Source organism: Psammomys obesus, unplaced genomic scaffold, assembly GCF_907164565.1.
Source record: "Psammomys obesus unplaced genomic scaffold, mPsaObe1.curated_primary_1811, whole genome shotgun sequence".
Lineage (NCBI taxonomy): Eukaryota > Metazoa > Chordata > Mammalia > Rodentia > Muridae > Psammomys > Psammomys obesus.
In genome coordinates, this window is record NW_026585609.1 from 4,778,799 (window position 1) to 4,804,454 (window position 25,656).

General features: G+C 46.9%; 1 protein-coding gene across 1 annotated transcript in view; it reads left to right on the forward strand.

The window, feature by feature from the left end:
- The window catches only part of Gucy2c (guanylate cyclase 2C), a 71,113-nt gene that overhangs the window by 39,831 nt on the left and 5,626 nt on the right, over positions 1-25,656 (forward strand). Inside the window, exons 13-25 of the mRNA XM_055610603.1 lie at positions 1,021-1,083; positions 1,889-1,960; positions 2,366-2,470; positions 6,310-6,396; positions 7,502-7,634; positions 9,190-9,327; positions 10,272-10,360; positions 13,601-13,692; positions 15,472-15,630; positions 19,518-19,710; positions 20,837-21,011; positions 23,440-23,538; positions 24,956-25,050. Coding sequence (XP_055466578.1) covers positions 1,021-1,083; positions 1,889-1,960; positions 2,366-2,470; positions 6,310-6,396; positions 7,502-7,634; positions 9,190-9,327; positions 10,272-10,360; positions 13,601-13,692; positions 15,472-15,630; positions 19,518-19,710; positions 20,837-21,011; positions 23,440-23,538; positions 24,956-25,050 — 1,500 coding nt within the window. The remainder of the gene's footprint in view (positions 1-1,020; positions 1,084-1,888; positions 1,961-2,365; positions 2,471-6,309; positions 6,397-7,501; positions 7,635-9,189; positions 9,328-10,271; positions 10,361-13,600; positions 13,693-15,471; positions 15,631-19,517; positions 19,711-20,836; positions 21,012-23,439; positions 23,539-24,955; positions 25,051-25,656) is intronic.

A 25,656-nucleotide genomic window follows, 5' to 3' on the forward strand; every position in this document is an offset into this window, starting at 1 on the left:
GGCTTATGCTTCCACATCACTATTCATCATTGAAGGAAGTCAGGGCAGGAACTGAAACAGGGAAGGCACCTGGAGCTGATGAAGAGGCCATGGAGGAGTGCTGCATATTGTCTTGCTCTTCATGGCTTGCTCAATCTGCTTTTTTATAGAACCCAGGACCACAGCAGAGAGATGGCCCCACCCACAATGGGCTGGGCTCTCCCCTTCTTCACTAATTAATGCTCTACAGGCCTTTGTACCGACAGATCTTATGGAGACGTTTTCCTAACTGGGTTTCCTCTTGCCCAGTGTCAAGTTGATATGAAACTAGCCAGCACAACACCCCACGTTTTTATGAGATGCAAAATGAAAGATATGCCAGTCTTAATTTGTTTCTGTGTTTACACCAGAAGTCAGTGGCAGGCACGCCAGAAGCCATATCTAGCCCGCAGTAGTGTACATGTCTGCGTATGCTCATATAGGTATATACACACACATTTGTGTATTGTTCTGCTGTGACGGTTTTAACTCAATTGCCAGCATATGAAGTCACAGCATAGCATATTAAAGTCCACACTTCAGGCTTCTTGTTGAGAAATCAGCTGATCTGCCGAGTCTAAGCCAAACCCGGGACTGAAGGATACCTGGTCACCGCACTTACATCTCTGCTTTAGGCATAAAACCACAACTCAAACACAGTGAGCTTTTGCAACCTCCTTCTCCAGAAAGCATCTGCCAAGAGACACCATAGGCCAAGGTTCCAACAGGAGAAGAATCAGAATCAGGGAGCAAACAGAATTCTTGGTACTAGTAAGACCACGAGAGGGAGGGAGGAAAGGCCAGAGTGTGAGGTGATAGATCCCTGGAGAGAAAAGCTGATCAGAAAAAGCAAAAGGTATGCCTGTGGAGAACATCAGGGGGCCTGGCCCCTGTGCTGCTGAGCACACTGCAGACACACCCCTGCGGGAGAGCCTCTCACAGTCTCTGGCAGAGGAAAGGATGGATATGAAGTTCTGAAGCAACCATTCTTTTCTCCGCCAGATTGACGATGACAGGAGACGAGATACAATCCAGAGACTGCGGCAGTGCAAATATGACAAGAAGGTTGGTATAGTGCTCCGCCACTCTGTCCTGAACACTGTTGGCTGTTATAGCTCTCCACCCCTGCACTGTCCTGAACCCTGTCAGTTAGAATGATTCCAGTGCTGCCCTGAGCCCTATCTGTGGTTAGCATTGTTCCCTCGGAGCTCCGAGCCCTGTCAGTTGGTCCACTCCCCTCACTGCCCTGAAACCTCTTGGTTACTTTAGAGCTCCTGAACCCTGTCTGAGTATGTGCTGGCCGTCTGGGCCACTGACCTTGGCAATGCCATAGGAGAGGTGCCCAGGTAGCTGCAAGAAGCCACTCAGAGTTCTACACAGAAGACAGAGCTCTGCTTCAGATTTACAAAAGCTACAGTCTGGGAACATGGAAGAGCAAATGAAACATTCTTGTGAGGTGTAGAGTACAGGAAGGAAGAGGAAATTCGAAGAGTCAGGTCACTCAGGGCAGCCCTTAGACTTTAGTTCATTCCCCGTAATCTTATGTCAGGGAGGGCTCCATCCTTCCTTCCTTGTTTTTCCTTCATCTTTCTCTTTCCTTCCCATTCTTCCTCATTTCCTTTTTCCGTTCATCCCTCTCTCCCTTCCTTCCTTCCTTTCATTTCCCTAGTCATTCTCCACCCCTGTCACTAGGCGCCAAAGTTGACAATGTAATGGGGCCCCATAAGCAAACTTCTATAATAATATGCACATAATGAATTGCACCGCACTCTGCCTTCCTGTGGCTCCTCTCCAAGGACAGATGGAGACTATCTGTCCTTGGAAAGACCCATGCTACCACAATCCCCCTTTTCTCAACTGATCTTGGCAGAAAGTGATTCTGAAAGACCTCAAGCACAGTGATGGGAACTTCACGGAGAAGCAGAAGATAGAACTGAACAAGGTATGTACCCTGTGTGCCAAGCTCTTCAGAATCAGTTTCACCCCATAACGCTGAGGTCCCCCATGGTGCCACTGCAGACAGAAAAATCCCCCAGGCAACAGAAAGGGCGACTTAGTTTCTTATTGACCCATCTACCAAGAGATGCTGCAGAGTGAGGCCTGATGTGGCCTAGGAACAGCCCTGGTTTATTTGTAGTTAGAATTTTTATTGTGTGGTTGTTAGATGTGACACCTGTGGGAAGAAGCAGGGACTGGCATTCCGCTGCCACAAGGAATCCTTCTTTCCAAAGATGCTGGCACGTACATCTCTACACTGGCACCCCATCCCTCCTGCCCCTCCGCCCCTCCCGCCCCTCCTACCCCTGCCGCTTTGCTTTGTAAACAGCCTAGCATCCTGTTCCCCTAGTTGCTGCAGTCCGACTACTACAACCTGACCAAGTTCTACGGCACCGTGAAGCTGGACTCCAGGATCTTTGGGGTGGTAGAATACTGTGAACGGGGTTCTCTCCGGGTAAGGAGCCACGCTCACTTCCTCTTGTCTAAGTGCTCACCCATGGAAAAGGAAAAACAAAATGAAACGAAAACATGCTGGAGAGATGGCTGAGTGGACCACCGGTAACTCCAGTTCCAGGGGCCCTAACCCTCCCTCTGGGCTCTGTGGGCACCTCGCACACACGTGCAGGCAAGCCAAAACAAACTAAAAGTTCTACCCAATGAAATGACACCGAGAGTCATCAGATACCATTACAAGCAAGCCAAAAGTCTGCAGAAAGGCAGAAAAGACGTGGGGACAAAAATAGAGGGAAAATGGGGGCACGAGTGAGTGCTTTGAGACGCGTTTTACATGGCTTCGCTTGTTGTCGTGTTGAAAGCACGAAGGACAGTGCTCGGATTGCATCAGATGACCTGTCCTGCTGCTGCTCCATCCGACTCCCCCTGCCCATCCGCCCCCATCCGCTCCCCACCCCGGGAGGACCGCGATGACTCAAGGCATTTGCTGCAAGCCTGATGACCTGAGCGTAGTCCCCGGAACCCCTGTGGTAGAAGGGGAGAATGGACAGGCGCAGGTGGTCTGAGTCCCATGAGAGCACTGTAGCATATGCTGCCCATAAATAAATAAGCATACAAAATAAATAAGCTGGTGCTTTGTAATAACCGGGGGCCTCATAACAAAGCTTGGGGGCGGCAGCTTTATCCACTGAGCCTTCTTGTCAGCCCCGCTTTTTAAAACACTCACTGATAGTGTGTGGGAGCGGGTGATGGCAGCTCTCAGGAGGCTGGGGGTGAGGTGAAGGCAGCTCTCAGGAGGCTGGGGGTGCAGGTGAAGGCAGCTCTCGGGAGACTGGGGGCGCAGGTGAAGGCAGCTCTCAGGATGCTGGGGGTGCAGGTGAAGGCAGCTCTCGGGAGACTGGGGGCACAGGTGAAGGCAGCCCTTGGGAGTTTTGGGGTGCAGGTGAAGGCAGCTCTCGGGAGACTGGGGGTGCAGGTAAAGGCAGCCCTTGGGAGTTTTGGGGTGCAGGTGAAGGCAGCCCTGGGAGTTTTGGGGTACAGGTGAATGGCAGCTCTCTGGAGTTTGGGGTGCATGTAATGGCAGCACTCAGGAGGGTGGGGGTGCAGGTGAAGGCAGCCCGGGGGAGTTTGGGGGTGCAGCGCTCTGGAAGCTGGCTCAGGTGCCTGCCTTGATGAAGCTCTTATTGGCACACCCTCATGCTGTGTTAAAAGAAGCTTATCTCAAAGGGCTCTTCTTTCTTTCTTCCTCCCTTTTTTTCTGTCAGGAAATGACACAAGTTTTAGAAGTGGAGTGCCAGGTAGGGACACGAAGACCAAGCATATTTCATGTTTTATTACATCATGGAACCAACGACAAAGGACTAAATTGCAGTTCCCACACAGACTCTCAGCTTAGTTCTTCTAAACTTCAGTGACTAATTCCTGCTGTCTGTAGGAACAGGGTTTGAAAGTTAAACAACACCCTCCGGACTCGTGAACACTAGTCTTAGGCTATGAATGTTCGCAGGGAAATATCGGTAAAATGCGCCAATACTAAACTAGTTGTATACCAAAACAAGACACAAACAATAGAATTTGGTTAATTCTATATGTGGTAAAACTATGACAATGCATTATACCAAAGGTCACAGAACAGCCATATGATCCATGTGTGTGTGTGTGTGTGTGTATGTGTGTATGTGTGTATGTGTGTTTATGTGTATGTATGCTCTCGCAAGCATGGTGGTCAGAGCATGGTGGCAGGCATCTTCCTTGATCATTGCTACCTTATATATTGAGGGAGGGTCTCCCAGTCGAACCAGTGCTTGTAGATTTCAAGAGGCTAACTAGCCTGGTCTGGGATGACTGCCTCCCACACCCCGGGATTACAGGGGCCTCTGTGGCTTCCTGATATTTATGTTGGTGCCAGGCATCAGAGTTCCCATCCTCACGTTCCCAGGAAAGTGGTTAGCTATCCTACCATCCCTCATCCCCCATATGCTCATGTTAATGGGCCTAAAAGTGATCACTTTAATTGATACTGATGACATGAACATACATTCCTAATAATAACTGTTCCCAGGCTTTGAAAGCTAGAAATAGTAACATAGCTCAGGAAATAGCACATAAGCCTGCAAACATGACTTTACAGAACAAGGCCATGTGTGTCACTTGAATATACATTAAAGAATAAAAAAGGAAATGCCAGAATGAGACCAGACCAGGGGATGCAGCCAACAGGGGTCTCCTTTTCTACCTTTTGATATTTTGTAAATTTTGTTCACATTTTATAAAAGATACAAGTATTCTTTTGCCCAGCGGTGCACACTGGCAGAAGAGAATAGGCTAGGATGGGCAAATGGTGGGCCAGGGGGAGGAAGGGCTGAGGCACTGCAGAGTCTTCCAGCTCACAGCTCCCTCCTTACCCCACAGCCCAAGCAGCATCTTCTAAAATGATTATCTTTCTAGAACCTCCTAAGAAATAATTGTGCCACACCCAAATTAAAAAAAAAAAAAGACTCCAATTAAGGATGGTTTTTTTTCCCCTTAAAATAAGAAACAATTGTTACAGTGCTATCAGGTAATGTTCTACTGTGGCTGATACTGAGGATGGTTGCTTGCTGTTTCAGCTAAACCTTGCTTTATAAACACCGCCCTGGCATTATATCAGCTCAAGGCCTAGCTCCTTGTAAGGGACCTCAGTAGCAGACTTAAAGAAAGCCCAGAGCAGCAAAGCCAATTGCAGTAATTAACACTGAGGATGGAGGTGTAAGCCTGATGAAGGAATTCCTGCTCACTGCTTAACAACAGCTGCTCCAGCGGGCATGGTGGCTCACGCCTGTGATCCCAGCTCTCGGGAGGCAGATGCAGGAGGATCACGGCTCCAGGCAGCACAGAGTTCTGCCCGTGTGCAGCGGGCCGGCTACGTAGGGAGTTTCAGGTCTTGTGGACTACCGAGGTAGACCCTGCCTCAAAAACAGGACATTTTAAAACACACAGAACAGATACTTTCATCCAGTCTTCATGAGAGGAAGCGGGCAGGGAAGACACTTCTAAATCAGGCTTCCCCAAGGCCAGTCTCCAGGCAGTTTCTCCCACCTGACGGTGAAATCCACCCAATGCCTGTTTGGATTGTTTGGAGCTTTAGAGACAGAGCCTCACACAGCCCAGGCTGACCTCAAGCTGAGCTGGTAGCCCAGACTGCCTTTGAAGTTCTGACCTTCCTGCCTCCATCTTTGATAATGACAACTGTTGGCTAAGTTTCTGCGCTATGTACTTACTGTATGATATGCTTTATGGTTATTTCAGGTTACTGCACTGTACTGTTATTTTAGAACAGACTTCCATTTATTAAAAACAACAGAAAAAAGCCTCCCTGAAGAACAGCATGCTGTGTTAGCCAGTAGCATAATAAATCTCATCTTTCTTTTCCATCCTTCATTTCTTTCCTTTTCTTTTTTCTTTCTTCAGACAGGTCTCACTGTGTAGCCCAGGTTGACCTCAAACTTGTAGAAATTTTCCTGTTTATGACTCCCTTAGTCTGTGTCAGAGCCTAGGGGAGGATACCATTGCACACTAAATCATGTCGGTGGTTTACAGACTTTGTGCCCTGTGCTCTGGACTTTGAAGGTCCTAGTCTCTAGGTTTCTGGGAGAACACCATGCGATGATCACACAATAAACTCGCCTAACAGGCGACCAGCTCTGTCAGACAGCACACAATGGGATGTGACCATAAAGCCAGGAGAACCCAGTTTGTTCCCGACTCGGCGGCCTCCTTTAGCTCATAATCTCTCCATGCTGTCTTTCCCTGCAGCATTTCACCTCTTTTCTTATGTGTGTGTTTTTCTCTCCTGTTCAGGAAGTGTTGAATGACACGATTTCCTACCCCGATGGTACATTCATGGACTGGGAATTTAAGATCTCTGTCTTATATGATATTGCTAAGGTAAGAGACATATGAAAAGGAAATAGTATAATGAGCATCATTCATGCTGGTTCTGTCTGTCAAATGACAACAGTGGTAGCAATGTCACATGTAGGACTTGATGAAATAATGTTGTATATTAACACATTTTCATAGATTTGTTAGAAATAAGATACCATATGAAATAACTTCCAGATCTTCTAGATTTTAGGAAGTAATTCAGTCCAGGCATTTTCTTCATAAATGTAAGGTCGTCTTATCAGTGTTTTTAGATTAAGGAAGCAGAAAGCTGGAGACACACACATGTTCACGGGACAAATAAGCATTAAGTGAAACATGTAAACAATACAGGCAGGGCTGACGAGGTGGCTCAGTAGGTAAAGAACTTGCCGCTCAAACACAAATAAATGAGTTCGATTCCTGGAACCCAGGTTTAAAAAAATGTCAGGCATGGTGGCACATATAATTCCAGAACTGAGAAGGAAGAAACGGACAGATTCTCCAGGCTCGTCTGGTTCCACTAAAGACGCTGTCTCAAAACACAAGGTGGGGGCTTTCCAGAGGGCTTAGTGGCTGAAACCACTTGTCACACAAGCTTGACAATCCGAGTCAGTCCCCAGAAGCCGCAGTGAAAAGAAAGAACCAGCTCCTGCAAGTTGTCCTCTGACCTCCCCGTGTGTGCTGTGACATGCATGTATCCACGCCCATGCATCAAACACACAAGGACAATCATAGGACACAAATTTAATTAAGAAAAAAAAAAAAAAGAACAAAGTGGACGGAACCTGAGTGCCAACACAGGCAGAGGCTGACCTCTGACCTTCCCACACACCCACATATGTGCTCCCCCACACGCATAATCAACAGAGTCCCATCTCTTGTGAAATACACAGCTACTCAAGGAGAGTTTGCAGTCAGCCTCCTGTTACCTCACAGCATATAGGCAAGCATCAAGGTTGGCAAAATACCTTTAAAGCAAGGTTCACAGCCACCAGATTAAAACCCGGATAGTACGGACAGCACAGTACAGAGACATATATTCAAAACAGCACTTCTCTCCTTCAAACGGTCATTTGGCCAAAGTGTGTGACATCCCTTTGTTTTCCCACCATCTGAAAAATTACAGGGGATGTCCTATCTGCACTCCAGTAAAATTGAAGTCCACGGGCGCCTGAAATCCACCAACTGCGTGGTGGACAATCGCATGGTGGTGAAGATCACGGATTTTGGGTGCAATTCCATCCTGCCTCCCAGAAAAGGTCTGTACTTCTTTTCCTTGCACTTTCTAAAATTTTCACCTAATCACATAGGATGTTCAGGAAATGGTGAGGAAGCAGGCAACTTTCTGACTCTTTCTCCAGCACCCCCTCTCTGTCAGTCAATGAATGCTGTTTTAAAACTGTATTTACTTTTATTTTACGGGTATGGATGTTTTGCTTGCCTGCATGTCTGTGCACCACACACACAGTGCCCACTGAGGCCAGAAGAGGGCATGATACCCGCTGGGCCTTGGGACACGGGTGACTGTGAGCTGCCATGTGGAACTGGGAATTGAAGTCCAGTTCTTTGTAAGAACAGAAAATGCTCTTAACCACTGAGCCATCTCTCCAGCCCCTCAATGAATGCTTTTTGAGTTAAAACAGATGTCCTCCATGGATGTTTTCCTCAGTATTTAAGCTCTGTCTCTTGAGATGTGTGAAAAAGCACACAGAACTTACAGAATGTGGAAGCTAGGGTGGGAAGAGCCTGTAGAAGCATCTAATTGAACCCATCCTCTGGGGGAGAGGGGAGGGGGGTCACAGGCTAGAGGTTGGCACAAAAAGATGGAGTACAGAGCAGAACACTCAGGTCCTGTGGAAACATCACCACTCGCTCATCTGTGGTGACAAGATATATATAGACATATAATCTGTGAACTAGAGCCTCATTGGTCATCTTCAGGATTGTGGGAGAGTCCAAAAAAGGAATATGAAGATGTGCAGGTCATATGAAGGGCAGACATGCAGGCATTTCTCCTCCAGTCTTCATTATAGCTCAGTGGCCTCAGAAATCTAGACCTCAAGTCATCCTCACATACTTCCTGGCTTCAAAACATGTAGCTCTTATTCCCAACTCCTTTTATTCCCCCAAATCCTTTGGGTTTTATTCTCCTAAATGGAAGAAAAATTATAATTCTGCTTCTGTTTCTCCAACCGTGTGAAGTTTAACCTGATACTGGACTAAATACACAGAGTTCTTTTGTGTTCTTTTTAGCGTGTGGTATGCTTGTGTGTGTGCGTGGCGGGGGCAGTGTTACATGTGTGTGAGCGTATGTGCACGTGCCTGTGTGGGGTCATTCGTGTAGAAGCCTGAGGCTATGTCAGGACTCGTCTTCAATCACACCTCACTTTATTCGTTGTGGGAATCTCACAACTAAAGCCTGAGCTTGTCAGCAGTAAGGCCATCCGGCCTAGTCAGCCTGCTCTGGGGAATCCTGTCTCCACCCTCTGAGCACTGGAATGGCCGGCAGGCGCCCCACCCACCCAGTGTTCACACGGGTTCTGGGATATCAGAACTCAGATCCTCACATTTGCACAAGTGTTTCCCCCACCGAGCCATCGCCCCGTGCTCCAGTGAGTTCTTACCCAAGACCTGATGGTTGCCAGGTTGGTTCATAAAGCAAAGAAAGGAAGCTTTTTGATCAGACGACATACACCCCACCTGCCTTAGCATCGCTTAGCTGGTTCTGCTGATCGTGGATGTCTGTTACCTGAGCTTTCGGCGTAGGTATAGCCACTTCCCTCCAACCTTGCCCTGTCGATGTCTCACGCACAGACCTGTGGACCGCTCCCGAGCACCTGCGCCAAGCCAGCATCTCTCAGAAGGGAGATGTATACAGCTTCGGGATCGTGGCCCAAGAGATCATCCTTCGAAAGGAAACTTTCTACACACTGAGCTGCCGGGACCAGCAGGGTGAGTCAGACCCTGCTCTCACAGCCTGGACCCTCTGCCTTCGGATCACAGAGGCCCACAGGCCAGGCCTCTCCTCTGATAAAGCAATGACCCCTTCCCTGAGCTGTACATTTGACAAGGATTGCAAAGGCTCAGTATTAAGAGAGCTCAGCCAGGTGCCATTATGACACATACCGGTGTTAGAGGATTTTTCTTCACTTGCTGCCTGTGGTGGTACATACCTGTGATCCTAACACGCGGGAGGTGGAGGCAGGAGGATCAGGAGTTTAAAGCCATCCTCAGTTTCCTAACCACTTGAAAGCCAGCCTGGCCTGTGTGAGATCCTGTGTCCAAAAAGCTAAACAAACAAAAAGATAGGAAGGTAGATAGGTAGGTAGACACCTGTGTGAGATCCTGTGTCCAAAAAGCTAAACAAACAAAAAGATAGGAAGGTAGATAGGTAGGTAGACACACAGACAGACATGCAGATAGACAATCCTCCCTGCACTATCTGGCTCTGGACAGAAGGCAAGGCACAGCTTACTATCTGGATTAGCACACGCTAGCGAGGCTGCACGTGTCCTTCATTCTCATCAGAAGCAGCACATAGTTTTTTCGGCACATCTCATTGAAGGGAAACCCTTTGTTCCATTCACACAGTCTTCACTTTCTACGCGTTTACTGTACACTAACTCAAGACTGCCTTGGAGGTTAGCCTGGGGACTCTGGGTGTCAGGATGGAGTGTGGGATAGAGGGAGCCCAGTGGAGGCAAAGAAGTTCCAGGGTTAGTCGCCTACCTGTGAGGCCACACCTGGTTTACACGGAAGAAGACTCCTCCCACGTCTGTAGAGGGGCTCTGTCCCCCTGTTACTTGACTGATCACCAAGGGGAGGACCAATTCGGACTCTGCTGAACAGTCCTCGCCAGGGGTCTTCTTGTAACGTAATTATTCTCATCCAATCAGAGAAGATTTTCAGAGTGGAAAATTTCGATGGGATGAAACCTTTCCGCCCGGACCTGTTCCTGGAAACTGCAGATGAAAAGGAACTGGAGGTGAGCGGAGCTTTCCAGTGTTCAGTGACCTGCCTGCTGTGCTGATCTAGCACACACTTGGTGGGTGAAAAATGAAAAACGTGTCCACGTAGCGTTCCGGACTCTGCCCGGCCTCTACATTCTGCACAGGTGGCCCATTCCTCCCTGGTGAGCTCCTGGTCCCTCTCCTTGGCTTGCAGCCACACATCCAAACACTGCCTCTTGGTCACGTCCCCTTGCCTCTCTGTCTTGCTGGCTCTTATCTCTTCTTCCAGTTAGAGCATGAGTGAGTCCATATGGGCTCACCCAGGTCACCCAGGAAAATTGCCCTATCTCAAGATTTCCCAGTTGATCACATCTGAAAAGGCCAAATACAATAGTCCCCTTTGTTGGTAGTTTTTTGTTTTTTGTTTTTTCTTTTTTTCTCCATTGCGGTTTCAGTTACCTGAAACCACTGAGGTCCAAAATTGCTAAATGGAAAATTCAAGAAAAAGTAATTTTAAGTTGTGCAGCATGATAAAACTGCATGCCTCTTTGCTCTGTTCTATGGACAGGGCCATTCCTCTATCTAACATGCCCACTGTGTAAGCTCCCCTCCCGTCAGTCACTCAGCAGAGGCATCTAGGCATAGGACTAAGGTGCTGAATGATGAAATCAGGTAACCCCGTTACTTAATAATGGCCCTCTGGTGCACGTGCAGTATACCGGCAAATTTAGCATCTTATTATAATTGCTTTCCTTTGTCATTAGTTATTATAACTTACAGATTCCACCTAATGATAAATGTGTGTAGGGCCCTGTACTCTGCTCACTTGAACTTTGGGAACTTTGGGATCATGTCTCCCGGACACAGAGGGAATGCTGTTTGTTGGCATTCATAGGACGCAGGGATGAGGCCACAGGGATCTGTGATCAGTTGTTCTTGCGCCTCCCCCAAGCCCTACTCCCACCCCAGCTCAAGGAAGAGGTAGTGGTTAAAGCATACATCACCGTCTATGTCTTTGACAGCAGGGTATGTGTGACGCAGGTGGTAGGCTTATAAATGCTTCTATTGATTTAAAAAAGAAGTATGAGCCAGCTATGGGTGTTCCCATCTGCAGCCCCAGCACTTGCAAGATAGAGGGAGGAAGATCAGGTATTGGAGTCCAGCCTGGGGTACATGAGACTTTGTACCCTCACCTGTACAGATAAGAAGCTAGAGGGAGTATTATGACACAACTGATTTAACAGCTAGGACTAGTATTTAATAAGCTAAAAAAATGTAAGTGTGTTTTGCTTTAAAATTCTACTTTAAAATTTACTAAGCTGGGTGTGGAGGCACATGCCTGTAATCCTTGCACTTGAGTGGTAGAGGCAGGACAAGCAGAAGGAGTTCAAGGTCATCTTTAGCTACATAGTGAGTTAGAGGCCAACCTGGGCTACATGAAACCTTGTCTCTAAACAAAACCCAAACAACAACAAAAACAAAATTAATAAAAATCAAGAAAGTAGTATGCCTCATCTAAAAACTACAGAGAAGCATTTAAATGATGCTTCAAGAAGACCTTTAAAAGTCAGTCATGGTGACTCCCAGCCCTGAGGAGGCCAGGGTGTGGGTTATATAGAAAGCCTCATTACAAAATGAAATAAAGGATAGGAGAGAGAAAAACACGAAAGGGAGTGGGAGGAGGGGACATTGCAGCCCAGAATCTGAGCTGCTGCAACACAAGGATACACACCACTATTTCCCATCACTTCCCTTTCTCCTGATTTTATGGATCACACCAGCAGATCCTTCCAGTCATCCCTTACCATCAGATGGTGTGTCCTTTGCATGCAAGCTATACACAACCCCAAGTATGCCTTAAATCACCTCTGCATCACATATAATCTTAAAACAATATACAATAAACCTCATGAAAAGTCACTGTTATATTGTATGTGGTTTAAAACTTGGCCTGTGGCCTCATCTCTGTGACTTATGGATGTCAACAAAGAGCATTTCCCTCCTTTTCTGGGAGAGGTGATCCCAAGGTCCCAGTAGATAAATTCAGGTTATCTACTTGATATTGTACGTGTTTAAAAACTTAGTTTTTCCCTGAACATTTTCAACCCATGGTTAGCAGGATCTAAAATGTGGGAGAATGCAGACGGCTGATGGCTTATACAGATGATTAAAGCCCTTTTCACAAAAGCAACACCTACAGATCATTTCTGTTGCGGAATGGTTCTGCAACTAGAAACCAGTAAAAGAGCTCATGCCCGGTAACTGGTCCTGGTAGAAAATAAATCTGAACCCCATCCCTCAGCACCTCCTGCTAAGCCTTTTGCTCCTTAGAGGTGAGCGGCTGTGTTGAGGCAGGGGCATCACCCAGAGGCTAGATAAACAGACAGAGGCAGCTGTGACCTTAGTTCCCTCCCAGGAACTATTGAAGTAAAATTCAAGGAGAGGAATTATGTACTGAACCATTTATCAGCTTGTTGTCAACCAGAGTGAAAAGAAAACTTAATTTAAATAATTGGCTGTAACCTCCCTTTTGGATCAGGTCACAAATATGGTAGCAGGTAAGAGGACGGCCCCCACAGGCTTCCCTTCTAACTCTTCTTCTTCCCCACCTCCCTTTTCTCTGTACCACTTCTCCACCATGGCTGTGTACCATGGTTATGTGGGAAACTTAAAACATTATTAAAAATGCCTTTTGCCCATGCAAAATTCAGAACACACATGTATGTTCACTAATCAGTGGTGACTCCTGGCTACAGTCGAGATTAACAGACCATCGGGCTTTGCTCTTCTATAGACCCACTTACATCATTTCCCCTGAGACACGTTAATTTTGTTTATTACACTGTGTGTGTGTGTGTGTGTGTGTGTGTGTGTGTGTGTGTGTGTGTGTGTCAGAGAGAGAGAGAGAAAGAAACATTACCCTGCTCAGGCATCTTGCCAGCCTAGGCCTCATTATTCTTTACCCTCACTGGCACATAAACACCACATGCTCCTGTAAAGCACTCAATCCCTCCCATAAGCCCAGGCTCATCCAGACTGTTACCACATTTTAATGTATGGCACCCAAGAGACTGGCTAATGTGTGGTAATGTAGGTGGTAGAGTCCACACATGGAAGGAGAGAACTGGAGACTGGTTTTCATGGTCACCATGGCAGATCCTTCTGAGAAATCCCCTGCCTCAATCAGGCCCATCAAGGAGAAGAACAGGTGAGAATCTATCCTGGAGTCCAACATCCCTCGAGCTAAGCTGCCTGCTTCTTCTTCTTCTTTTCAGGTCTATCTTCTTGTAAAAAGCTGTTGGGAAGAGGATCCAGAAAAGAGGCCAGACTTCAAGAAAATTGAGAGCACACTAGCCAAGATATTTGGGTATTACTTTTCTTTCCCAATTTTGGATTCTTTAATGATATTTGATATTTAGTGCTACCAAGGCATGAAAATGCTTATGCCAATAAAATTCTCAGGCTATAACCAACTCCTGTCACAAAAAGTTCAAATGACCCAGAGATAAAAAGACCACTTCTCAGAAACAAACTCACTTATAAAGTTAAACACTCAAGGACAAAATTCATCATAATGAAGCATACTTTTTATTATTGAAAAGTTTCCAGGGTCTAGAAAGATATCTCAGCAGTTAAGACACTTACGGCTTTTACATAGGACCCAAGTGGTTTTTCCTCCTGGCTTTAGCTTCAGGATTAAAGACTCATGCACCTCGAAATATATATTTACAAATACCTAAGCCATATAACTAGGCTTTTCTCTGACTAGCTCACAACTTAAAATAACTAATTTTAATTTATACTAATCTACATTCTGCTACGTGGCAGGTTACCTCTGCTCAGGTACCATGCATCTGTCCTTACATCTTGCCAGACAAACCCCCCGTGCCTAGCTCTATCCCAGAATGCTTCCTTCCTGCCAGATGTCCCATTAGCCTTTTATTGACAGCTTAGGCCCAGGAAGAAAAAGCACAGGAACACAGCGATACCCAATTCTAGATGCTGTGGGCTTTTAGTTAACACACTACAGATGAGAGACATGATGGTAGCTGGAGAGCGAGGAGACCAAGTTTCCAAGAAAGAACATGATAATGGTGTGCTGGGGTACAGAGGGCAAAACACCTCCACCAGGTTACCAACTGCCTCCCCCATTCAAAACCGGAGCGAGCTGAATAGTTTCTATCATGTTTCCCATCTCTGGCTTTCTGGAGGTCCAAAGATTCAGAGACCTACTGAAGTGAAGTAGGTGGGTGCTGAAGTTAATGATACCATGGTCTGATTGGAAGAACCGTGCACTGTCTAAATACAGCAGGAAACAACAACAGATAAAATCGTTGCCTCTTCACTCCTTTCCTGGCCTGTCACTGAGGTCAGATGGAATTGTGTAGTGTCAATGGTGTGGACTCTCTTGGCGATCATGGGCCCCTGGTCTTTAGCCTTGACTGTGGTGGTTCTCAAACATGGATGCACATTGTAAATACCCAGAGCTATCAGAGACACTGATGCCTCAATTCTAGCCTAGAGCACTCGATGTAACTGCTCTGGGCTGTAACTTGGCACTGGACATATTCATAGTTCCCTAGGTGATGAAGATTCACAGTCAAGTCTGGGGAAATATTTGAGTGAATCTATTCATTTGGAACAAAATAATTTATAAGCATCCCTTGTATCTGCTCCTGATCCCATTCTACCCAACTAACCTCTATTGGTGGAGTCAAGTACCACTCCCTCAGGAGCCTTTTTTCTTTTTAAAGTCTGTTTCTTGGGACTATTGAGATGGCTTAACATGTCAAGGCCCATGCCACACAAGACCAGTCACCTGAGTACAATCCCCAGAACAACATAATTGTCTGCTGACCTCGTCCAAACCCAGTCATTGGCACTTAGTCACACACACACACACACACACACACACACACACACACACACACACACACACACACATACATCAAGCCATCTCCTGAAAGCCAAAGTGGGAACTTGTCAATGATGTGATCATGGTGGCAGAATGGCTGTGGCATCTCAGAGCTTTCCTGAATGGCTTTGCATGCTGTAAGCATTGTCTTTTCACACACACAACACCATGAGAACCCACATGCCTCTTTCCCATGATAGGTAAGAGGTCTTTGTCTGTTACCCCCTACAGCCTTTTTCATGACCAAAAAAATGAATCGTACATGGACACCTTGATTCGACGCCTCCAGCTTTATTCTCGAAACCTGGAACACCTGGTGGAGGAAAGGACCCAGCTGTACAAGGCAGAGAGGGACAGAGCGGACAGACTTAACTTTATGCTGCTACCACGGTAAGGCGAGTCTCCTGCAGTTGTGGCTTCCTATGATTCTACAGCCAGGCTCCTTGGCCTCCCACTGAAACCTTCTCACTGTTGCTGGCCTCGTTCTGGATTTTGTCTGGGCTTCTGTTTGTATGTTTGGGGACCGTAGAGGGTGGTTTCTTTTTGTAGGCCCTTCAGCAGACTATTGGGGTTAAAGATGTGGACACCTTGCTGAGCCTTCTTTAGGAGTTTCGCTCTGAATTCCTAAAGCAAAGAAGTCACTGTGAGAATCATGGGCTAAACTGTGAGTTCTAATACCTCATTAAGCCTGAAGCCTCCAGGCAAGTCGCTGTCTGTCTGTCTTCAATCTCAAAAAGGGAGCTCAAGGCTGCCTGTGCCGTTGAACTGCGAGACTGTCAGGAATTAGATGTTAGTGTTTTGCTTTCCATCTTGACATCACAAGGAAAGGCCAAGTCATAAGAACCGGAAGCTGTCAGTGGGAGGGGAGGCGGGTCTCCCTGAGTGGACAACTATGAGCCAGCTTTGTGAAGCACAGTCGAGACAGAAGAGAAAGGGCATTAATACTGAAATCCCGAAATAGCTTACTATTTTCTGAACACCATCATTTGAGTAAGTTCCTGAAGAATGTTAAGATAAACAAAGAATTACAGCGTGATGGTTTGCTTCATGGCTTTGTACAAGCAAGAAGTAATGGCGTCTTCCCGTTAAGGTGTAGCAAGCTATTACTTCATTGTAAGGGTAAGCTAGGTAGCCTGGTTCTATTAAAATCCTAGAAACTGAAGTCAGTGAGACCTGACTTCAAAGCTTGCTTCCATCAACTGCTGTCGTTGAGCAGCCTTGGACAAGAGGCCTAAATGATCCAGCCACTCTCCCGTCAGTATCTCATGTAGAAGATGAGAAGCCAGCACTTGCCAGTGAGGTCCATGCTGGGGTATACACAGTAACTCTGAGTTTTCCAGGTTACTCCTTCCTCAATCCCTCCCAGATCTACCCCCTTCCATACTAATGACTATTTTCCAAATAAAAAAGTAGTTTCTTCTTTACAAGATCCATTCAGTCCCTGAGGCTAGAAAAAGCCCAGTAGGAACCCTGAGCCTTCTATCTCCTACATACAGTCTGGGAGAACAGTCTGGAAATACACCAGAACGCTACACCTCAATGTCAAGGAGGCATGAGCCACAGACAACACATTATAACCTCATTATATCTTGCAGAATTCCTTGCCTGGGCAGTAATGCTTCATTGACAAAATAATGCCTTGGTTACCTGGCCACCTTCCCAGGGTTGACCATCAGATGTTTCAGCAACGGTGTCTTTCCAATGGGTTGAAACACCTGGCTCCTCCATACCCTAACAGTTTGGTGCAGCATGCCACTTTGACCACTAGATGGCAATTTTTTAAAAAATTTAGCGTCTCTCTCTCTCTCTCTCTCTCTCTGTGTGTGTGTGTGTGTGTGTGTGTGTGTGTGTGTGTGTGTGCGCGCGCCTGTATGTATGCACACTCAAGTGTAGTTTCCCATGCAGAGCAGAGGAGGGCATGAGATCCCCAGGAGCTAGGGGATTTTGCTCGGTGGTTGAAGCCAGACTTCACCATAACTCTAGCAAATATGTTTTATCTTTGTGAAAACATCTTGTTTGCAAAATAACATTAAGTAATCCTGCCTAGAAGAACCAAAAGTCCAGTTTATAACTGCTCTAAAGAATATATATAGGAACTACCATCATTTCGGCACTTATTTGAACAATACCCATGAGATTAGGAACCCAAATAGGTTTTCTTCCTGTGAGAACCGTACAATATCTAACTTGTATTCAAATTCTGTGACGGCAGCAACTTGCTCTCCAAGCTTACCACCTGAAGCTCACTTTCCTTTTCTTATCTACAAACACTGGTTTCTCTAAGGAATACAGTTCCCAAGTTTCTTTGCCTACTTCAATGTAAATGTAAAAGCAGAGGATGGCAGAATCCCAGCGGAATCGCTATTTCTTTGCAACCCCCACAAAACTCAGCACCTTCTACACAGTGCACCATCAGAAACTAATTAGCCATATCGAGGGTTGTTTTGCAAAGGTCCCCAAGTTGCATGAACTGCAGTCGAGAAGACTTCCCTCCGAGTTCTGAAGAGTCACAATGTGTTCCACACCCCTGTGGCTGACAGGACACTGGTTTTCTAGAATCCTGGGCATTCTGCAATTGTTGTTCTCACCTCCAAATCTTCTCTGTCTCCCTGAACACCCAAGGCCTGGGTTACAGAAGGCTCATGGTGCACAGGCTGGGCATTGTTCCGTTCTAGTAACAGCTCTGTGCACAGCAGGCTGTGGAATCACAGGACGTTCCTACTTCTCTTTCAGCCCTTTGTTTTCTTTTCTATATAAAAGCGGAGGATTCGGGGATTGGAGATATGGCTCAGCAGTTAGGAGCACTTGCTGCTCTTGCAACCTTCCCAGCACCCACATGGTGGCTCACATCCATCTGTAACTCCAGTCTCAAGAGATCTGGTGCCCTCTTCTGGCCTCTTCAAGTACCAGGCACACATGTAGTACATAAACACACATGCAGGCAAACATTTGCACAAATAAAGTTAATCGAGGGATTTGTTCTCGTAGACTGCTGTAGCACCTCCCAGCTTCCAGGTTCTGAGTCTAAGGGTTTCATATTCCTACTCAGGCTCCTTTCAAAATGAGCCTGACATCAGCAGAGTGCCTCCCCAGTAGGCCCCAGGCCCTTCCTCCATTGGTGTCTAAGTTAGGGTTTCTGTTGCTGTGAAGAGACACCATGTCCAAGGCAACCCTTATAACGAAAACATTTCCTTAGGGGTGGCTTAAATTTCAGAGGTTTAGTCCATTTTCATCATGGTGGAAAGCATGGCCTCATGCAGGCAGATGTGGTGCTGGAGAGGTTAATGAGAGTTTTATGTCTTGATCCAAATGTAGCCAGGAGGAGAGGTCTTCCATGGGCAGCCAAGAGGAGGCCCTCTCCCACACTGGGTGGAGCCTGAGCCTAGGAGACCTCAAAGCCCACCCACACAGTGACACACTTCCTCTAACAAGGCCCCACCCCCTAATGGTGCTACTCCCAATGGCCAAGCACTCAAACGCAAGAGTCTGTGGGGCCAGACCCATTCAAACCACCACAATGGGAAAGGCAGCTTGGTCCCTAAAGGAAGTCCTAGTCCATTCCGTTGTTTCTGTGGCAGTCCTTGCTCTAGAAGCTGCACCTGCCATCTCTTCGGCAGGGCTTTTCCAAGCAGCTTCTCTCTGGCATCCTTTGCTAGAGTTGCAACTTATATATGATGTGGTTGACTTCACTTCTCAAAGTCCTTTTCAAAGGACCTAAATCTGGATCAAAATATCCAATAAATTCTGATCTGGGTGTATTAAAATTAATGTTGAATGCATTATTCCTTTGGCATGATATTAGATAATACCACCAAGTATGCGAGAGGGGTAGAACTGTTCGCCTTGGTGAGAAAGGCAGCTCTCATGGCCTTAGGGTCAATTTCTCACCACAGTGATGTATTCATCATCTAGGCTTCTGAATGTGGCACTATGCATTTATGAACTGTTTTATCCATGGAAAGGCAAGGGGTGGGCACGTACAGGCATTAGAGTTATATAGGAGTTAGGATTGTGAGCCTGTGAATATTACCACTTATCTAAGTTAATGTTGAAAATGCCTATGTTCATCCTCATTCAAATACATACGCACATATATGGGCAATATATTCAGACACATGATGGATGAGATCTGTTGGATTTGCTTCTTGGATACTCACTGGAATTCATTAGAAATCTCAAAAGGTTCAGTCTTCTTGACAGTTGCTACAGTCTGAACTGTAAGTCAAGAAAACTCTCCGGAAGTTAAAAGTGGCTTCCCCCTGCTCCTCCCCCCCAAGGCTGGTGGTGAAGTCACTGAAGGAGAAAGGCGTGGTGGAGCCAGAGCTGTATGAAGAAGTCACCATCTACTTCAGTGACATCGTCGGCTTCACAACCATCTGCAAGTACAGCACCCCCATGGAGGTGGTAGACATGCTGAATGACATCTACAAGAGCTTTGACCAGATTGTGGATCACCATGATGTCTACAAGGTAACTGCTTCCCCTGCTCGCCACCAGAGCCCGGCACCATTGCTCTTGTTATGACCCCTGTCATGCCATAGTCAACACAGAACAAGAGGCTGGTTAAGAACACTTCCTGTTCTTCTGGAGCTCCTGAGTTTATTTCTAGCAGTCAAGACGGGATGAATGGGGACTCAAAACTGCCTCTTACTCTAGTCCAAGAGATCTGTCACCCCCTTCTGGTTTCCCCAGGCAGCTGCACTTACAAGCATAAACCCACACCCAGGACATACAAACAGGCACATAAAACTGAATAAATAAACCCTTAACCCTCACTGAAGTGGTTGTTGAATCCAAGCGAAAATGGAAGAGACATGGAAGAATTCTTTTAAAGGGCAAATGTCAAAATTACCTTAAGAAGTAGCACAGAAGGAACAAATCATAGCAAAAATGAATTTGAGGTGACAAACAGAGAGGAGATGGCAGTGTTTCCGTCACCTCCAAAGCAATGCACAGCGTTCAAGCTGGCTGTAAACAAAGCAGAGGCCGTGGAGTTACGATGAGCGCAGCATAAGACTAAAAGCATGCTCTGTTCTTGAAGAAACCTACAATTGCTGCTGGTGAAGTACTGTGTAGAAAACGGTAACCACTAAAGATTATTCTGGCAACTTCGTATATTACTACAATTATGTGGGATCAGTCAGATTATTTAATCGCTTGGTTTTCATTTTAGTTGTTAAGTGTGTGGCATGCGTAAGCCTCCTTGTGTGCACTGCTCACACGTGTGTGCCCACGGGGACATCAGATCCCCCACAGCTGTGGTTGCAAGCAGGTGTGAAGCCACCCTGCGGGTGCTGGGCATGAATCCTGGTCCCCTGCAAGAACAGAAAGTGTCCTCAGTCACCAAGCATGTCCCCAGTCCTACAAGCAGATTGTCTGAACATTTACAGAATTGTCTACAATCTGTAGACACCACATCTGCACAATGTAATTATGGAATACTTTTTTTAGTGGCTGAAGTCTTCCAAAGTTCTTTTGTCATCCTGAGCTCATCCTAAGCTCCCAGCCCCTACTTGCATGTGTATTGCGTGGAAGTTCTGTTCAATGCTGGTGTCTCTCACGGGGCACAGCCACTAACAAGAAAGTGTTTCCACAGGTAGAAACCATCGGTGATGCCTATGTGGTGGCCAGTGGCTTGCCTATGAGAAACGGCAATCGACACGCAGTAGACATTTCCAAGATGGCCTTGGACATCCTCAGCTTCATAGGGACGTTTGAGCTCGAGCATCTCCCCGGCCTCCCAGTATGGATCCGCATTGGGGTTCACTCTGGTAAGGAGTCGGGCTTCCTAGCAAGACGGGGGTCACGCAGGGCAGAGCACACAAGAACATCATGATGTGGTCAGTTTTTCATGTGACTTACTCTTCTTTCCTTTGTTTTTAATTTATTTATTTAATCACTTTACAGCCTGATCCCTCTGCTCCGTCTCCTCCAAGTCCCGCTTTCATGTCCCCTCCCCCCATCATCCTCTCTCCTTCTTCTCAGAGAAGAGGAGGCGCCCAAGGGTACCAACCCACCCCGGCATCTCAAGTCGCAGCAGCACTAAACAGACCCTCTTCTACTGAGGCCTGACAAGGCAGCCCAGCTAGGGGAACGGGATCAAAGGCAGGCAGCAGAGTCAGAGACGGCCCCTGCTCCCATTGTTAGAGGACCCAAATGTTGACCCCACTGCACATCTGCTACCTATGTATAGGGGCTAGGTCCATCCCATGCTCTTTGATTGGTGATTCGGTCTATGAGGCCCCATGGGCCCGGGCTGCTTTTTGGTGGCCTTGACCCCTGAAGCTCCCTCTAACCTTCCTCTCACTCTTCCACAAGACTCCCCAAGTTCAGCCTATTCCCCATTGTTCAGCTTTGGGTCTCTGCATTTGTTTCCATCAGCTACTGGATGAAGCCTCTCAGAAGACAGTTATGTTAGGCTCCTGTCTGCAAGCATAGCAGAGTGTCATTAACAGTGACAGGGCATGGCTCTCTCCCACGGGGTGGGTCCCAGGTTGGGCTGGTCATTGGTTTGCCATTCCCTCAGTCTCTGCTCCATCTTTATCCTTACACTCTCTACAAGAAGTCCAGAGACTTAGTCTTAAATTCTGTGTGCCAAATGTGGAGTCCATTATACATCCTGACATATTTAGACTCGGTCCCTAGAGAACACTTGAAATGATACCGTGAACAGCACTGTCATTTCAGGATGGATTAACACTGACCACACAGGAAACCAAGACGTTCTGGACTTCCCATTTAAATCATCATGTCTAGTGTCTCACTGATCACCTCCCCACACATAGTCCCAACTCCTGTTCACATTCCATTAAAATAGTACAATCCTGCGGCATGAGAGGTGGTTTGATGGTTCAGACAGTTGGGAGGACCTGAGTTCAGTTGCTGGCACCCATGCTGGGCAGCTCATAACTACCTGTAAGTCCCGCTACAGGAGCCATGACGCCGTCTTCTAGCCATCTCCAGCTTCTGAACCCATGCACCTACCCACACACAGACGGACACATACACCTGAAGAAAAATACAGTATTTTAAAAAAGAAAAGAAGATGCCTAAAACATATGTGATTCGGAGGGAAAACAACTTGCTAAATTCCTCTAACATTTATACTCAGTCCCCTGCGGTGCTACAGTAAAGCACGTTGGTCACTTGGAAGACGGTGGAAGTTTAACAGCCCTGCTGAAAGGAAAAAAATTCCAGAAAAAAATTAATGAGTAAGAAAGAACCATTCACAAATAGTGTCCTTCCCATCCGAGCGCTCCAGCAGGCAATGTGGGCAGGCAGCATCTGTAGACAGAAAAACAGACATGAGGCTCTGCATGCAGTTGTCCCTGAAAACCCTGATACAGTGACTCTTCTTTCCAGTAGCTGCATTAACTTTTCCTGGGGAAATGTGACCAACGATAGGGCATGGAGGAAAGAGCAAAATAGCACTCTCACCCAAGCCTAGCTTGATGGGCCGGTGAGTAGCTTACTGCGTTTACTTACAAGAGTGTGGATGACTCCAAATAACCACCTGACTCAAAGGGTCCCAAGGATGCTGACTCCCCACATCTGCACGGATGGTGTCCCTGGTTCGGTTGGTCTCCCACCTCATATATACCTTATGTCTCCCTGGACCACAGAATCACAGCTTGGAGGAGGTTATGATGCCTGATTATGTGTAAGGAGAAGTCCACAACACCCAGCCATGACACTACAATGCACGCTCTTGTCTTGAGTTTTGTTGTTAAAACATCCTTGTGCCACAGACCTAAACCAGCAGCGTCTGTGTGACCCATGACGTCTTACAGGTGTTCCGTTATATGCCACTGAGCCTAGAAACAGCACTGTAAAACAAACACAAAGCAAACGTGGGCACTATGGTTCCTCTGGCAACCCAGAATTCAGGGTGGTGTGCTTTGGTATAGCAGGCAAGCTGTGGGGTCACCTGAGCCTTTCTTGAGCGCCCTTGATTTGTAAATCTTGCCATTTTTGTGACCTGGACCTCTGAATGCCTTCTTGTTCCATCAAAGTATAAGTAAATGATCTTTGCTATAACAAAAACTCAAGAGCTTGTATTCATTCATTAAAGGAGTGACATCATGTCGTCAGCCAAGTCTCCAAGACTTGAAACATTCAGCCCTGTGACCAGGAGAAAGGTTCACCAGACTCAAGTCCATTCTTCAATGTGCAATGATGCCTCCTCTTCCTTCATTTCAGGCCCCTGTGCTGCTGGAGTTGTGGGGATCAAGATGCCTCGTTATTGCCTGTTTGGAGATACTGTCAACACTGCCTCTAGGATGGAATCCACCGGCCTCCGTAAGAAGGGGGGGTTGCTTAGGGAACATGGATTTTGTCTTCCAACAGATGCACTTGTGGAACTCACCACACAGTGCAGAGACGCAGTGTCAGAGAGGCAGAAGGACCACTTATGTGGGCTAGATTTGAGCCTGTAATAACATGATTTGCTAGTTTAATTTTGTTGTATAAACTGCTAGTTGTTTTAGGTTTTTTCCTTTAGTTTTAGGCTGGTTCTGCATTTTTGGTCCATGTGCAATGAATGCAGGCATGTTCTAGCTGGAACAGTCAAGAACTTTAGCATAGATCTATGGAAACTGTGTGTTATCCAATGGGAAAGATACGGACCAGACACCGTGGCTCCGATTCATCTTTCCTATTTAGTTGGGCTTTTGAGAAGCTGAGTTTAGTAGAAAGTGTTAATGAACGATGGTTTCATGTTCCTCTTCAGACTGAATCAATCTTTGACCTTTCAGAAAGGCATGCACCTGGCAGAACTGGGGCACTACGCACTACATGCGGTAGATGGTTGATGGATATTGATGATAGTGGTGAGAGCCAGAATGTATGCCGGAGGAAAGAAAAGCAGCGGTAGATGAAGGCTTAAAAGCTGACAAAAACCGGAACCCACAACGAGATTTTGGCAGTTAGACTGACAGTCTGATCTTAGAATTGTGTACCACAAAAGGAATAAAGCGGCGGTCAAACAGACTTAGATTAGGAAGAAAACTGTGTCAACCAGCATTGGCATTTGTGGGGGAAGTCAGTCAGTCCTTCAGGGCCTCAGCAAGATGAATAGGGAAGCTGAGGGTGAGATGCCAACCTTGTCGGGAGGGTTTCTGGACAGGACTGGGACGACGCAGTGTTAAGCTCTTGGCGGTCTTCTGGTCCATGGAGGCCATCACTGTCGTGGCTTGTGCTGTGGCTGCTGGGCATCCAGCAGTGAGCCTTTGGGAGGGAACCCTCATCACTTGTTTCCCAGGATTATGGTGCTGCAGAGGAAGAGAGCTCAGCCCAGATCCTCCCCTTGCCACAGCACCTTAGCTATTTACTGGATTTTAATTCCGGGGACCACTCAGCCAATGCCCCGCTCCAGGCTCAACATGAGGAACTCCACCCAAAGCCAGGTCCGAAGGCTCCCACTCCCAGCTGGAATGAGACCCAGTGGACAAAATTTGAGGAGGGCCAACATCCAGAACCCTAAAAAAGCAAAAGACAAAAAAAAACCAGTGCCCGACCCTTTCTCCTACTTGGATTAGTATTTCGTCTCATTGACAGGGCTTTTTAAAGGTCCATCACTAAAATAACCATATACGTTTCTCCGTGACGGGGAATAGCTGCGTAGGGGGTTGTTGACATCTCCAATCAGAGAGAAACAAATGTAGGCGTATTTGACTTCAACGTGGGAGATTTCCATTGCCCTGGTTTGTGTTTCCAGCCTTGAGGATTCATATGAGCAGCTCCACCATAGCCATCCTGAAGAGGACAGATTGCCAGTTCCTGTATGAAGTGAGAGGAGAAACATACTTAAAGGTAAGAAGGCCTTGCAGACATGCACGAGCAAGCACTCAGACACACGTGGGCCCCACGCGACCCTCCACCAAGAAGGTCAGAAAAGATGAAGCTGAAGGCTCCCTTTCTGTCTGCCGGGCAGTGACCTCCACCACCCCTAGAGAAAGAACATCTGCCCAGACGTGCCAACTGTGAGAACTGCCCTGTGCTCCAACAAGCCCCTTCAACAAGCCCCTTCAACAGCCCGTGCTGTGGCCAGTATGCTAGAAGGCATTGCAACCAGGCTGCAGAAAATGCAAGGGCAGGTTAAAAGCACTTGCTGCTCTTCCGGAGGACCAGGTTCAATTCCCGGCACCCACATGGGGGGTCACAGCCATCTGTATTACCCATCCTGAGGGAGATGACGCCCTCTTCTGGTCTCCGTGGGCACTGCATGCACAGGGTTTGCATACACACACACAGGCAAAAACACTCTTACAACATGAAGTAAATCAATCCAAAAGTAATTTAAAAAATGAAACAACATCCACGACAGCAAAACGCTGCTACCATTTCCTCCACATACAGTTGCCATCTGTCCCCAGTTCCTCCTCCTGACCGAAGAGCTCAAACCGGTCAGGATTTGCT